The 16,646-nt window shown below is 41.4% G+C and overlaps 1 protein-coding gene across 1 annotated transcript in view; it reads left to right on the top strand.

Moving 5' to 3' along the window:
• Positions 1 to 14,919, top strand: part of LOC137436832 (cofilin-2) — a 77,208-nt gene extending 62,289 nt beyond the window's left edge. Inside the window, exons 3-4 of the mRNA XM_068130986.2 lie at positions 8,393 to 8,469; positions 14,184 to 14,919. Coding sequence (XP_067987087.1) covers positions 8,393 to 8,469; positions 14,184 to 14,293 — 187 coding nt within the window. The 3' untranslated portion in view covers positions 14,294 to 14,919. The remainder of the gene's footprint in view (positions 1 to 8,392; positions 8,470 to 14,183) is intronic.
• Positions 14,920 to 16,646: the final 1,727 nt, after the last annotated feature.

Genomic DNA, 16,646 nt, shown 5'->3' on the forward strand with positions numbered 1-16,646 from the left:
GAAATATATACAGTATACAATAGAATACACAAATAGAATATACAACTACACTTTGTATACAGTATACAAAGCCATCATGTTGTTGAGTGATAGTATTGCAGTTGTTGTATTAGTATTGCATTATCTATTATGTATTAGTAGCATTATGTATTATGCATTATGCATTATGTATTATGTATTAGTAGATATGTATTGTATTGTAGATATGTAGATATGATATGTATTAGTAGATTAGCATTATGTATTAGTAGATAGTATTGCAGAAGTTGAGTGATAGTATTGCATGGTTGTGTCTCATATATGTCTCCTTTCAAATTGGCACCATACAACAACATTGAGATTAGTGTTTTGGTGTTGGGCTAGCGGCTAGGGTGTCAGCTTAGGATCCTAGGATCCTGGGTTCGAAACCCGGTCGATCGCTGAATTAACGCCAGGGGGGTTGACTCAGCCTGTCATCCTTCCGAGGTCGGCTAATTGAGTACCAGTTCACTGGTAATTCCCTGCTTGTCGTTAAAGGCGGCAAAAAGGGTTGGCGTCAGGAAGGGCATCCGGCCGTAAAACATTGCTTCAAAAAGGGGACCGAAAAACAACAACTACCAGGGTCCCCGAAAAAGGCCAACCCCCGCTTGCGGGGAAAAATGGCCTCTAAAGGTGGTTTTTATACAATAGAATGGACGTTCTGGTGTTTAGCACAATTTCTGGTGGCCATCTTGGAATATTTATGATGCCTGCGCCTTCCAGGAAGTCATTTAGCAGCACTCGGTGAATGTTTTGCGATTAACTGCACAAACTCTAACTGGGGCAAAAAAAATGCGGTCTAAGCTTCCACAAGCGAGCAAGTAGTGATTATTCATGATTTCTATGATTATCCGTACTCAGCCGTTAACTTGATTCGCATTATTTATTAAGCGAGGCAAATCAACCTTGCTACATCGGTGGCCTACAACTACATATTCGGTAGGCTTAGCGGCTATTATCACTACTGAATGTATAGAAGCCAGTGTGACTGATTGCTTTTGATTGTTTGGGACTGATGGTAGGTGGTATCAGGGCAATGAGAGGGAGGGTCATCGCTGCCCCGGGATCTGTTGAAGGGCCTGAGCTTCTCCCATAATTTTTTTAATTTTAATTTTAATTTTTTTACTACAGCGAAACAGTGAAAAACTGTACAGCGAAACCTCTCTTCGGCTCGTCCTCCATTCATCATTACATGATGGCCAGTCATGGCCAGTGAAAGGGCACTGTATTTGTTTAAAGTTCCCCTGGGCCAATCCCACAAAAAAGTGCATGTTTGTCAAGTCTTTCATGAACCGGCTGGTCAAGCATGATATTTGAGTAAGGTTAAAGCAGGAATTTGTAACGTGCCTGGGTGTCGGCAATGGCTTGCCAGCTCTTCATGAAGGACATGAGATCTATAATGTACACCAACTAATGTCGTGATGGGATGCTCACTTTGACGTTCATTGGAGGGAGGGCACATGCATTGATGAATCGCCCAGTCTGTAAAACCTTGGGATGACGGGTTATAGCTGGGCCAAGATTCAAACCCAGGCTCGAAAAGCAAAATTAGCAATCAAAGCGGCCTCTGCTGCATGGACAGACTTTATTTATTTACTTTTCGACAGTTGTACTATGGTCTAAAAAGGCTGCTGCTGCTGTGAATTTTCTTGGTTTATGAACTTGTTGCTGTTCTAATTTGAAATGTTCATTAAAGAAAGTTGTTTTTAAAAGTTACAAGAGAGAAATGGTGGAGGGTGGGAGGGTCCTGCAAGGTTGTTTGCCCCGAGACCCGTGCTGCCTAGCAACCCGTCTGACCGAAGAGTTATCTGTGGCTGGCGGCCTCAGGACCAGAGGTCGGGTTAAGATTAAGGTCGGGTTAAGGTATCTGCTGCGAAAAACTATCTCAATCTGACGTCACAGTAGCGATTACATATTCCAATATGGCCGCCGCGAGTTACACGTGCCACTATCGGAAATGTCAAGCACGTCCATGCCTCTGAAGGGTTTCCCTTGAAGCAGGCTTTTCAGTAGCTCACAAGATGACTTGCTGGCAAATGATGCAGTGAGTCCATTCTAGCTCCATGTTGTGTGGTTGCCAGCAGGAACTGGAACAGTGCTCGGTGGAGCGCATACCTCTGCCAGGTTGAACAGTTTGTTTTGAACCACTGATAGGCTGGATCTGGACCTGAACAAAAATCGAATTGATTCATCCTTGTCACACACCCAACCTGTCTACCAAGAATCGTCCAAATCCATCCACAACTTTGAGATATCCTGCAGACAGGCAGACAAACAAATGGGTGAAAACATGACCTCTGTCCACCTTAGGTGGTGTAGGTATATATAAGGCCCCATAAAAAAAAGTATTACCTTATCACCCTCGCATCACTTTTGGTAGAATTCGGATTATTATTATTTATTTTTTTCCGATCGTCTTTTCGGTCTTTTTTTGCTCAAAGTGGACGATTCCTTCCGAATAACAATGAACGATTCCTTTCGCGCTCCGGATGTCATCGGATCGATAGTTTTTACTTTATGCGCATGCACAGTTACCACAATGACTGTTCGATCCCTTGTGTGCAAAAAAAAAACCAAAAAAAAAACCGTCCTCCCTCATCACTTCTCCAGCCTGGATAGGGTGATAAGATAATACTTTTTTCATGGGGCCTAAGTACCTTTTAATTCGAATATTGTGCATAAATAGCCATTTTTTTATTATGTTGTGTACAATAATAGCTATAGGTAATATTTTATGTACTTGGGGTGTTGCAGTATAACCAATCTGATTCAGTGGCTTCAATAACACATTTTGATACCAATTTGGACTTCTTTCAACTCGTAGAATCTTGAGAAAATTCACATTTCATCATGTTTGTCGACCATCTTCGTGTTTTGTGTAAACTCCTTGGCTGAAATTAATCGTTAACCCTCAAAGAGGAATCGTGCCATACTTGGCACTTTTATCCACCTTGTAACGGTAATATTGCAAAATAACCAAGCCACCTGAATACAGAGTTGGGGACTTAAGTTGTCCAAGTCAAAATTTTGCAACTCAACTCGGACTTGACAAAATTAACTTGGGACGTGGTGTCTGGGGACTTGCGACTTGTTTATCATACTTGTTCACTGTTCGGAAATAATCGTTGAATAAACATCGAATTAAAACAGGGTTTAAAACAAGTAAACCAAAAAAAAATGTTTTATGGCTACACTTTTTTTTTGTTTTGTTTGTTTTAAACCAAATATATATATATATATATATATATATATATATATATAGATATATATAGATATATAGATATATATAGATATATAGATATATAGATATATATAGATATATAGATATATATATATATAGATATATATAGATATATATATATATATATATAGATATATACACACAGAGCATTCATAAAGTATTCAGACCCCCTTCACTTTTTTCACATTTTGTTAAGTTGCAGCCTTATGCTGAAATCGTTTAAATTCATTTTTTCCCTCATCAATCTACACTCAATACCCCATATTGACAGAGAAAACAGGATTTTAGAAAGTTTTGCAAATTTATTAAAAAGAAAAAAAACTGAAATATCACATTTACATAAGTATTCATACCCTTTGCTATGACACTTGAAATTTAGCTCAGGTGCCTCCCATTTCTCTTGATCATCTTTGAGATGTTTCTACACCTTGATTGGAGTCCACCTGTGGTAAATTCAATTGATTGGACATGATTTGGAAAGGCACACACCTGTCTATATAAGGTCTCACAGCTGACAATGCATATCAAAGCAAAAACCAAGCCATGAGGTCGAAGGAACTGCCTGGAGAGCTCAGACAGGATTGTGTCGAGGCACAGATTTGGGCAAGCTTACAAAAAAATTTCTGCTGCATTGAATATTCCCAAGAGCACAGTGGCCTCCATAATTCTTAAATGGAAGAAGTTTGGAACAACCAGGGCTCTTCCTAGAGCTGGCCGCCCGGCCAAACTGAGCAATCGGGGGAGAAGGGCTTTGGTAAGAGAGGTGACAATGAACCCGATGGTCACTGGCTGATCTCCAGAGATCCTGTGTGGAGATGGGAGAAACTTCCGGAAGGACAACCATCACTGCAACACTCCACCGATCTGGGCTTTATGGCAGAGTGGCCAGACGGAAGCCTCTCAGTGAAAGACACATGAAAGCCTGCTTGGAGTTTGCAAAAAAGCACCTAAAGGAGACTCAGACTGAGAAACAAAATTCTGTGCACAGGTCTTTCCAAATCATGTCCAATCAATTGAATTTACCACAGGTGGACTCTAATCAAGGTGTAGAAACATCTCGAAGATGATCAAAAGAAATGGGAGGCACCTGAGCTAAATTTCAAGTGTCATTGCAAAGGGTATGAATACTTATGTAAATGTGATATTTCAGTTTTTTCTTTTTAATAAATTTGCAAAACTTTCTAAAATCCTGTTTTCTCCTTGTAGTTATGGGGTATTGAATGTCGATTGATGAGGGGAAAAAAGAATTTAAACGATTTCAGCATAAGGCTGCAACATAACAAAATGTGAAAAAGTTAAGGTCTGAATGCACTGTGTATATATACTCGTGTATATATACATGTGTGTGTATATATATATATATATATATATATATATATATATATATATATATATATACAGTCATCCCTCGCTATATCGCGGTTCACTTTTCGCGGCTTCGGTACATCGTGGGTTTTTCTCGCTAGTATATGTAAATTTATATCGTGGATTTTTCACTATATCGCGGGATTTTGCGGTATAAATGTATTTTTATATACTATTATTTTAAATATTTTTGTGGTAAAATAAGCATTTTCTAGCCTAAAAAATTAAAAAACGTAAAGAAATAAGAAAAATACAGTAATTAAAACATATTACAAGAAATAAAATACTGTACATAGTGTACAGTAGAAGGGTAGACAAAGAGTCGTGCGTATGGAAAACGCAGATGCGGCAGCTTCCACTTGCGCGAGTTACCCACGTAATGGGTAACTGTAATGCTCTTTCTGGCTGTGCAGTACATTCATCATCGTCATCACCTTCATCGTCATCAGTACTGCACAGCTAATTCATCATCATCTTCATCACGCAAGTTGTAGTATTGAAGAGCCGGGGCTCTTGCTTGATACGGACGAAATGACGGGCAAGACACAAACTCGTCCGAGAAGATATTTATTCTCAAAACCAACTCGAGAACACTGAAAAGCCCGTTTTAGTATCGGGCTGCATTATAAAGCACAACCAGAAACCGAAAGCCACGCCTCTCAAGCGTGGCGTGCTTCGGTGGTCACGTGATCAACAGGTGTAGCTGATTATACCCGCAAAGCGCGGCACGCTTTAGCGGTCACGTGACCAGCCACTCTCGCGCCGGGGATCCCCGCCGGTGACGTCACCGGCTGGAGCAAGGAGATTCTGATGCTGGTCTTGCTTGGGGGACCCATGGGTAGCTACAGTATCTTCAATGGTGAGTACCCATTAGAATTTTATATGTTGTTAAAATTACGTATGTTTAAGAGTGTAAAAAGTGTTTAAGAGTATAGGAAGTGTTTATAAGAGTATGGGAAAGGTTAATAAGAGTGTGAGAAAGGTTAATAAGAGTGTGGGAAAGGTTAATAAGTGTGGGGAGGGTAATAAAGCTTTAAAATATATATATGAATAATAAAATAAAAATATGGTCGCTACTTCGCGGATTTTCGTCTATCGCGGGGGGTTCTGGAACGTAACCCCCGCGATAAACGAGGGATCACTGTATATATATATATATATCCTTAAAAAGTCCTAATATATATATATTTTTTTTTTTTTTTTACGTTCTGATAGATGAAAATGTACCACAAAAGAGGACCGTGGGCCAAATTTCAGCTCTAGGATGTACGGAACCTAGAAAACGAACGGCTCAAAGATTTAAGGGAATGTCATTTGTCCACTCCAAATGCCACAGAGCACACCATGTCCAAACATCAGTCTTTGGCAAGCAATCAGTCTTTCCAACGGAAGCGCAACTTTATTTAAACCATGTCATCGACATGCATGTCGAATCTGGGGAAACTTGGCCCTGTGCACGTCCCAACCCGATAAAATGATTGTGACTAAATGTAATTTAGCTTGGATTATTGAAACTCGGTCAATAATTGTAAATTGTATCACGACAACAATTGAAGTTGATAAGTTCTTTGTTTCATTTTCCCCAGTGTCCTGCCCCTTCCCAATTCCCCAGTGTCCCACCCCCTTCCTGGTTCCCCTTGATTATTCGTTTTTTAAATTTACACAATGAACAAGTAAATTATTAAAATCTCCTTTCCTGGCCCACATTGAACGCTTTTGTTCTCTGTATAAACCATTTAAACATAATCTGAGGTTACTGACTAATGTCATGTAGATATAATATGTTCAAGTAGATACACTAAATATGAGAATTAAATTTAACATGCACGAGTACACCCGCTCACTACGGGAGCGGCCGGAAGGGTCATTCCTCTTTGGGGTATATAGATTGCAGTCGATCTATCGTCGGGTCTCAAGAACATTGGGTGTGTGTTAATTTACCAAGTTTCTTCTGGAGAGATCGCCAAGTGGTTTAAGCATTCGAGCAAGCACTCCATTCAAAACCGTTGATTAGGAATGGCTGGCTTGGCAAGTGCTAGCTAGCTACTTGGTAAATGAGCACAACCTGGGCTTCCTCCCTTTCAGTTTCGTGTTAAACAGCAGGAGCGAGTTTCGAAAGTTCACTATGAAAAACACCATGATAGCGGCAGGAAGGGCCATGTTATTAACCCAACCATTGTGGGGTATATAAGAGTACAGTAGATCTTTGCCCAGTTCTGTAAGTAAAATGTACCTCATGGATGTCAGGATTCCTCCAAATTTATTTTAGTGTTATAAACAGCATTAGTGACTGTTTAAAAAGCTAATCATACGTGTTTGTGATTTATAATATTTTTACCACTGGTAGAGGCCGTTGGGCCGTTGCTTCCACGAAAACGCCATGATGAGCTATTTATAAATGTTGACACGACGTTTGTTCAAGGAGGAAAAACCCTTTGGGGAGGTGGGATACTATTGGTATTAATATTCTTTTGTAATAACGTTACTATTATCGTTAGTTTTGTTATTAGAAGCGGCCTTGTGAAAATGCCACGATAAAGCTAACTTAACATGGATATACACCTCAACACGCAACCCCATTGACGGCAATGGCAGGAAAAGCCCGCTTGGGGGAGAAAACCATACATCATCCTGTTACGTTTGTTTGAGATTGGATAAGTAACGACGGAATGTATCGTGGTAAAAAAAGCAGACAAACGCCAAATTGCTTATTTTTGTACGATTTCTTTTTGTTGGGAATAAAGCAAAAAAAACGGCCACGAAACGAGTATAAATTTTTACTTGAGTTAAACAGCTTTTCAGAAAATACATTGCAATAAATCCTTGCATCTTAATTCCTTGAAAAGCTTGTATTCCATCTCGGCTTTTATGTAAATGTGGGACTTTGCATACGTTGAAGTAATACTACGATGACTTGAGACTTGGGTAAAGTGACTTGTTGACATCTCTCCCTAATTATGGCATGTATATGGCATGACGGAACTTTTGGGATGACCTTGTATTGTCGTTTCACTGTGGCTAGCGAGCACTTTGCCAATATCAACTTAAGAGTTGTATTTTGTTTTTATGCCTCCACTGACGAAGTCGCCGGAGGCATTATGTGTTGGGGTTGTCAATCTGTCTGTCCGTCCATGCGTCCATCCGTGATAGTTTTTCATTGACATGATGACTTGAGAATGGCTGAAGGAATCCAAGTCAGACTTGGTACAGGTATGTATAATGATGTAAAGATTAACTGATTAGATTTAGGGGTCACCACGTCAAAGGTCAGAGTTTGTAATAGGTTTTCGTTGCTACGACAACTTAAGAATGGCTGAAGGGAACTAATTCAAACTTGGTACAAGTATGTACAAAGATGAACTGATTAGATTATGGGGTCCAAAGATCAGAGGTCCCATGAGGTAAAAATTCTGTTACTGTACTAACTTGTGAACCAGTGATGGGATTTTGACCAAACTTGGTGTAAGTATATAGTATGATGAAAAGACGAACTGATCAGATTTCTGCATTAAAGGTCAGAGGTCATGTCAGGTAAAAATGTTGAACAGCTGAAGGGATTTAAATCAAACATGGTACAAGTATGTATAATGGAGGAGGCATATCGGTCGACGATGCGACATTGAAGATTGCCATTCCAGTTGTATTAGTAATTTATCTTTGTCTCTATTTATCTATTTGTATTTATACTTGATACTAATTTGTGAATCAAGAGCTGTGCACTCATGAATTGCTTCCCCTTATGGAGTCACTTCTTCCCTTCTTGTCCAGGGCCCCAGAAAAGGCGCCGCTAAGGAGCAAAATGGTCTATGCTAGCTCAAAGGATGCCATCAAGAGGAAGTTCACTGGTAATATGCTTTATTATTGGTCATTGTTTGAATTGCCCAAGTGCATTCTTATATCTTGCTATATTAATATGCCGAACTTAAGGGAAAAAAAATCGATGCCATTTCATTGTTCACAAAAATGCAAATCCTGCTGCCTGAGCAGTCCATGGAGCATCATTGGTCAAAGTTTGAAGGCCAATTTCGGTGTTCTAATAATTTATTTATTTTTGTATACAAGATCGAGGCTCGTGTAAGATATTGGTGAAGATACGAGTGAAATATGCTTTAAAATACTTTAAACTACTTTAAGCTTTTCAAGCGTGTATTCAGCTTTAGGATTTGACCATTAGAGGCATGATCTTGATGAAAAATATCCATGGCAAACAGTTCGCTGTTCAACTACTCCATCTTTTAGCAAAACCTTTTTGGATCAATTGCTGAGAAATATTGTAACCATCTAGTTCTTGCATTTTGATGTGCTTGCAATGGCCTTTCTTCTGAATGTTTTGCAGGTTTAATTGTTTGATCATTGCTTGCCTCAGAATTAAAGTTTCAAGATGTTGGACTTATGAGGTTGCCACTTAAAATGACCCAGCAAAGCTTGCCTTTGTCTTCCGGGAAAATGTGCATCACTATTTTGTATATTTTGGTGTGGTATCCTATTCAGGGTTTTGTATTTGAGTGAGGCCAAGCATCAAAGTTGAAGTTCACTATCCTCGTACGTACTCAGTCGAGATAGAAGGTGGGCCAACATCTCCGAGGCTTTAAAATGATTTTCGATGCAAATTTTTTCGGCAAACTGGAAATGGTTTTTCATTTATAATTTGAGTATGTAGACTCCAAAAATCCAATGTTCCTGCTTGTTGGGTTGCACATTAATTTTCTATGACGTCAACAAATTTGTATATGGCCTGTAGATGTAGCTGTGGTAGCATTCAAGATGTAGAATCTACAGACTTGGCATTTAATATGGAATATTTTTTTTGTGGGGGTGAACTTACTTTTCAAGGTGACTTAGAACCAAAAGTTCATTGGAATTATGTTGAAATTATTCTAGATTTTGTTAATGTGACCTTTAAAAGAAACAAAAACCACATTTGACATTTCGAAGCAAATAAGTTGATCCTTGAAAGTGATGTAAACTGATATCGAACTCAATTCACGGACAGTACTGTGTAAAACTTCTGTACGTTTTCCAGAAGTATCTCTTTATTTTGCACATTAGCCAAAAAAAATTTCAACAAAAACAAAATTATGACTGGGATTACGGACAGTAAAATTACAGTTCAGTACTTCGTGTAACCCCTACGAGCATTCAGGAGAGCACGTACACGTCGAGGCATGCTGTTCACGAGATTTGCCAAGGTTTGGACAGGAATCGCTTGCCATGCAGTGACAATGGCCTGCTGCAATTCACGCACAGAGGTCGGCTGCTGGTCCAAGTGGTCGATTTGACGCGTTACTTCTGCCCACAAGTTCTCTATCGGATTCATATCCGGGGACATGGCAGGCCACTCCATATGCTCTACACCATGGTCAGCAAGAAAGTGTTGGATCATGCGAGCACGATGAGGCCATGCAGTGTCATCTTGGAAGACAAAGTTTCCTCAAAAGGCTGCAAGAGCAAATGGAAGCAATGTTTATTCCAGAATGACCCTGTACTTGAACTGGTTCAGGCTTCCATTCAGAACCAGGTCAGTTTTGCCCCCTGCATAAAAAGCAGCCCAAACGGTCACCCCACCACATCCAGCTTGGACTCTTGGCACTATACAATCTTCGTTGTGGGCTTCATGCACTTGTCTGCGCACTCGGACGTGGCCATCTTGACGATAGACCAGAAATCTAGACTAGTCACTGAAGGTCACGTGATTCCAGTGTCCTGGCTGCCATTGACGGTGCTCTCTGGCCCACTGCAATCGGCGCTGGCTGTTTGGTCAGGCGTGGCTTTCACAGGGGACGCCTGGCATGATAGCCTGCTTGAACCAGTCGTTGGTTGACTAGCCTTCTGGATACAGGCACATTTGTCAGTTGCTGCCACTCAGCCCTAAGCCGATTAGCTGACTTGGTACGGCCATTGCAGACTCACCGGTGCAGCTGGCGATCATCTCCTTGTGGTTCTGCGTGGACGTCCTGGCCTCAGTATTGGAGTAGGGACACCCCTCTGAGCATTTCGTTTCAGGATCTTTGACACCTGACCTTGAGTGATGCCATACTGCCGAGCAATAGCACGCTGTTTCATGCCAGAATTTCGTAACGCCACCACTCCATGACAAACAGCATTGTCAAGTTGACGGACCATCTCCAGAGGAAGCGGCAATAACTTTTGTAGACGTGCAGCAGTTTTCCACTAATACAGAACGCAACAACCCTTTTATACCCGATTGTGAAGCCAATCGTCAAATGTACCTGTCCTTACATTTTGTCACGCCACCTGTGATATAATCCTGTTATTGACTTCTTGCTGCGAAAGACAATCGGTGACATGGTTCTTTTAACAAATAAATCACCAAAGTGTAAAAGAAACACCAGATAATATACTGAGTTCAGAAAGTAAACCCAAGTCGAGAAAAAAAATATATTCCATATTAAATGCGAAGTCTGTATATTGGGTGTTTAATGCCAAGTTTCGCCATCAACTTTACATAATTCATGTATGTGGAATACAACAAGTCAATGTTCCAATTGATTGCTATGCACATTGTCATGACGTCATCAAATTTGAATATAAAAAGATTATCCGCCAAAGTCAATCTTGAACATTTTGGAGTGAGGCGAACCAAGGGAATGCAAAAAATGTTTAAATTGACTGCAGAATACAAAAGTGGATGGTTCCTGGTAATTACGATGCATGTTGAGTATTTATGACGTCAATAGATGTGCATCAAATTTGTCATATTTCTACATGAAATCGAACGGTTATGGCGGCAAATACACAGAGCATGTAATTGGAACACGGGAAATGCAAAGATACCATGCTGCAATTCAAATGTGATTCATACTAATTAGTGATGTCATCATTACTAATTAGTGTACATCATCATTCGACATTTTCAACAGCCGAATCTCGAATAAGCAAAAATGTATCGGTTACTGTCAGAAAATGAGTTCAATCGATCCTCATTTCTGGTTTCGTCTCCAGGATCATTGTCATCATCACTGGTCATGTGTTCGTTACGATTGTAGCAATCGCTGCACCCGCAAAGGTCAGTGCAAGGGAGGCCATCTCTGATGCAGAAACAGTTGGTGTGTTTGCATTTATTCTGGTAGCATTTACAATGCACACTGAGGGGCCGGAGCGTCGCACATCCAGTTATTGTGAGGCATTCATTGTCAATCTTCCATCCATGATTCGCTGGACTTGGGGCACTGATTGAGGTGTCAAGACATCGACGATAAATCGCACACTGATAAGCGGCTCATAAGGTGCGCTGTCTCTGGCAATATCTGGTTGGTAGGAGAGCTTCATCGGTTTGACATTTTGTTGTGAACAGATTGTAACGAGCTTTGTTTACATCATGGCATTGTGGCTGATTGTGGAGATCGCAAACAAACTCTTCCAGACCAGAGAAAATGACATCACATGGAATCCAGTCAACGCCACTATTAAGTCGCCTGAAAATCGAGGGTAACTCGTCAGTCAAAATCGATGTACGGTTGAGCACAAAGACATGAATATAGTACACTGAGGTGTGTCCTCAATGTTAGAAATGAATTACTCACCACACCCATATTCACATGTTGAGAGTCTTTCCTTCAGTCAGTTTCTGTCATGCCTTTGGATGATATATTTATCTTTTCTGCAGTTGATGTACAGGACAGGAAGAACATGCTCATTTATTTGATTCTGATTCTGTTGATGGGATCTTTGATCACAGCTTCTTCAGAGAAGGTTGTGGCTCATCTAGCATTCTTCTTCTTTCGTGTATCAGATGGCCAGCTCAGTGTCGTGCAGCCATGCCCTCGTCTCTGGTCCTACATCGAAGAGGCCGGCTTCTGAAGGTGGTCTGTATAGGGGGCAGGTGGTAATTATGTGTTTGGCAGTCTGCTCAGGCTCGCCGCACTCGCACACGGCGCTGTCTGCCAGGCCCCACATCTTCAGTGACGATTTGAAGTAGCCGACCCCCGTACGTAGACGGTTCAGCAAGGTCCATTGCAGGCGTGGTAGGTCTTCTCCTACGACGCCACCTCCTGGGTCCCAGATGTAGCGGTGGATGTGGGTGGGACATCTAGCATTGATGTGGATATATGGTAACAGTCATTGACATACGATTTTCAGCCCCCTCTATTTTGGTTTCATCAGTAAACCTGAAAGGGAACATTGAAGTCTATACGACTATACATAAATACCTAGCATCATACTATTGTTGCATTTGTGGGGGTAGATGATGGAATACCATAGTACAGATAGGATTGTATAGTAATAACATGGACCGTGGACATGTAGGAGACACCTCGATGTATTCAAGAAGGGCAACTGGAGCTTAAGATTGTGTCTTCACACAGGGAGTGAAGCGGTGTTAACTATTTGGGGATTAAGGTTGGTTCACCCCCCCCCCCCCCAGTATGTGATTGCCTCCTGTGGCGTTTCCCTACGTTTTTACAACCAAAACGAGGCTGGCCATAAAAACCTCAATTTAAACAACCACCGGAACCGCCGGCAGTACCCGAATATTGCCGATCAGCAAGTAAGCCATACCATTATGACACTCACGCCAAGCTAAGCGGCAGGCCACGTCCTGAAGTTCGTCATTGGTCGAGCACGACCATGGGGTGGTTTGATGGGGCTCGGCATTTGGCCAGTGTGACGTCAGAGCGAGAAAGTTCTCGGGAAAAGGACCGTAAAAAGAAGAATCTCTTGGGGTTTTTTGTGCTGGAGGAGGAGGGGGTGCCATCTTGCTCTATTCGTGTGCTGAGGTAGTTTTTGGTGTGTGATTTTGAGAGCAAAGAGCTCTTGCTGCGGCGGTGGCTATTTATTGAAGGAGGTTTTGGAGACTGCTTGGCCTGTGGTGGACTAAAGGCCGTGCCGTACGGGGGAGGGACAGAGGGAACAAAAGAGGGCCGTTTTCACAGCTTGCTCGATGGCTGTGTGCGTCGCCATCGTCTGCCGGCGCCATTTTGGGCGCTCCGGCACGGGAGACATTGGGACCAGACCATCGCAATCACCTTTACAAAATAAGTTGTTGGGACCAGCTAAGTAGCTGCACGATATAAAATTGAACATTTATTTTATTTCTTTATCTTTCCCCTGTTTATTGTATTTGTGACCGAGTGGTGACGTCTCGAAGTAGAATTTGCCTTTACTTCAACTTTTATTTTGACACTTTCATTCTTTGATTTCTATTTTCATTAAATCATTATTGCATTTTATTTGTCGTGTTGTTTGTTCATTGTGGGTTTCGGATTAAACCCGTGTGCTTCCGTTCAGGTAAGTGCTCGTTTCCTTCAACCCTCACACGACGGGCCAACCGCCAATTTTGGCTATGCGCCTCGGAATTGAGGACCGTTCTGGCTATTCGTCCAAGGCTGGTGTTCATCGGCTTATGGACAATACAATATTATTGTGCAAATTCATGATACTGCCTTATTCTAATTTAAACGCAAGATTAGATTTCTGTCCAACCTCAAAACTAGTCCTACCTCAAATTTATTTATTTGTGTTGATTACATCATTACATGCAGGTTCATGTGTTGGTTTGTTAAAAGGTGTTCTTACCTTGAACTCCTTTTCCCCACAGGTATCAAACATGAGTGGCAGGTGAACGGCTTGGAAGATATAAAGGATCGTAAGAGTTTGGCCGAGAAGCTTGGGAATGCAGTAATTGCTTTGGAAGGCAAACCACTTTGAGAGACGGTTGTTTTCTTTGTGTGACTTTGTGCCGTTTCTACCTTGTTTCTCCACCTACCCCCTGACTCCCCTTCCCAACAACAAAAAAAAATGAATAAATGAATATACATAATGTACAATGTGTCAGCTTCTTTCCCCACCCCCTGCCCTGGGCCACACTGAATTGCAGGGTTTTTATTATTATTATTATTATTATTATTATTAGAGTAATCGATATGGTAGGGATGTCGTGACAGTGGCCAAATTTAGATTTGAGGGGATACAATGTTGTACTCTTGCTATTGTTTTGTTCTAAGCTATGAATTAAAAAATGGGGGTGGGGGGTAGGTTTAATGCTAAATGTTGTGGAGTGTATAAGATTTGTCTAGCTGTTTAGTTTGGCTATACAGTTGGCATTCTTGGGGTGGGAGGAGTGAACTTTGATGGACGAGGTGGAGTTGCCTAAATAGTTGTGCTTTTTGAAGTCTTGTGTTTTAAAGTTTGGCACATCTGATGTGGTTAATTTTTGGGGATGGGGGAGCAGGGACAGTGCAGGAGTTTAGAGGTGCACTGCTTTATAATTTTCCATCCTGTTTGTGTCAACCTTGTAAAGCTGTCCCTGACAATAAAAAAGGTTCTTGCTGGTTTTTGTGGAAACTCCACTGTTTTTATTAAGGCAGAGTGCATGTGTTTGCACTTTTCTTTTTTCTTTTTCTCCACAAAGGGCAGACATGGTATGGTTGTCTCCAAGTTGGGAATTTTGTTTGATTTTGGACATACTGTATCGAGTGCGTTCAGACGTGGAAGCAAATGGAGTTTTGATTGGTTGGCATGATTCTGTTCGTTTTTGTACAGACATTCGAATATAAAGCTAACTCGTGCTTCGGTGAACCCAGCTGTTGTAACTGCAGGTATGTGGACAACGAATGAGGATGCCATGTGCATGCACTCGATTTGTAGATCCAAGATTTCACTGCTGAAAGCATGTTGAACAGTTTTAAGACCCGGGGCTCGTCTAATATGTAACATTTCAAGAAGGCTTGTAAGAAATTCATGTGAAAGGATCTAAATCATGACACTGGAGGGGAAATTTATGCCATTTGACCTAAACACGAATTGTTCCTAATCGGTATTTAACATTTCAACTTTGGTGTCATGACTGGTGCTGAAGGTATCTTGCTCTACTACAATGTCAGTCTTCGTATCTCACCACTGGCTCAACGTGTAGTGGAGACCTCTATTGTGATCATGACATGGCTAATTCTGGGGAGTAGGGAAGGAGGCTAGGACACAGGAGACCATTTGGCTCATGCCTTGTTTGGCTCATGCCTTTGCTCTGTCAACATAATTTCTCTTGGGGTGCTATGCCTGGGTCGGATGCCAAACAAACGGGCAATGCAGATACGGCGAATGCTAAAGCATGAAACCAATAAATTCCGCATTCCTGGCACCCTCAGTCGCACGTCAGACATGGACAGCAAGTTCGTGAAGGACTTCCATGAAAAACGTATCCGTACGTTCACGTATAGAAACATCGATCATGGGTCCGTGGCAAATCTGCATATGGCGATCCGCGAAGTTCACATTTAGAAAGTAGAAACCATGTCATTTACTTGAACTCGATAGCTTCTTTTTTTTTCATTCCAAACAACATAACTCCAATCACAAATTAATCACAAAATAAACTTTTAACATTGTTAATGTTTTTCATTGTAAAAACTACCACATCAACAGTTAAAAGGATTTTGAGCCGATAGGTGTTACGGCCTTGGCAAGATCGATGGAGACCGATCTGTTAGCGTATACACCGCCCAAATAGCTATGTGGAATCGTCTCATGTAGAGATTAAACTCACGTCGTTTGAACTTTGGCCGAGGTCATTCTTTACTTTTAATGATTTCATATACAAATTAAAAAGAAGATAATTGGTTTTGGGTCGTCCTTTCCGCATATCTCATGGGATTGTGCGTTGGAGAGATGACTGATGGTGGGGAGGGGGTTCGCATTCTCAAGCAGGGATTCAACCCAAGTCCTTATATAAGGTCTTTGTCCGAGGTCACCAAGTCCAATCGGTACAGCCGTTTGTGTAGCACCTGGGAAAATAACGTTATGCGGGAGTCCAAACCTGAAAATGCTGGAGGCCAATGCTGAAATTGGAAAAAATATACCCTATTTTGCTCCAGGATTACCCACCCAAAATATCGTTGTGATTGGTTCAGCCGTTTTTGCGGTACCTTCGAACGGACGGACATTTGGTGAATTATAGCAAGAAGATTAAACAGGGTGGAGGTTGTGGGGTGGAAGGGAACAGTATGGGGTCAAGTACAGACCACGGTTTTTTGGGGGGAAGAGGGGGTAAGGAGGTTATTATTGG

This window comes from Myxine glutinosa, chromosome 11 (assembly GCF_964187855.1).
Source record: "Myxine glutinosa chromosome 11, kmMyxGlut1.1, whole genome shotgun sequence".
In the NCBI taxonomy this organism is placed as follows: Eukaryota; Metazoa; Chordata; class Myxini; order Myxiniformes; family Myxinidae; genus Myxine; species Myxine glutinosa.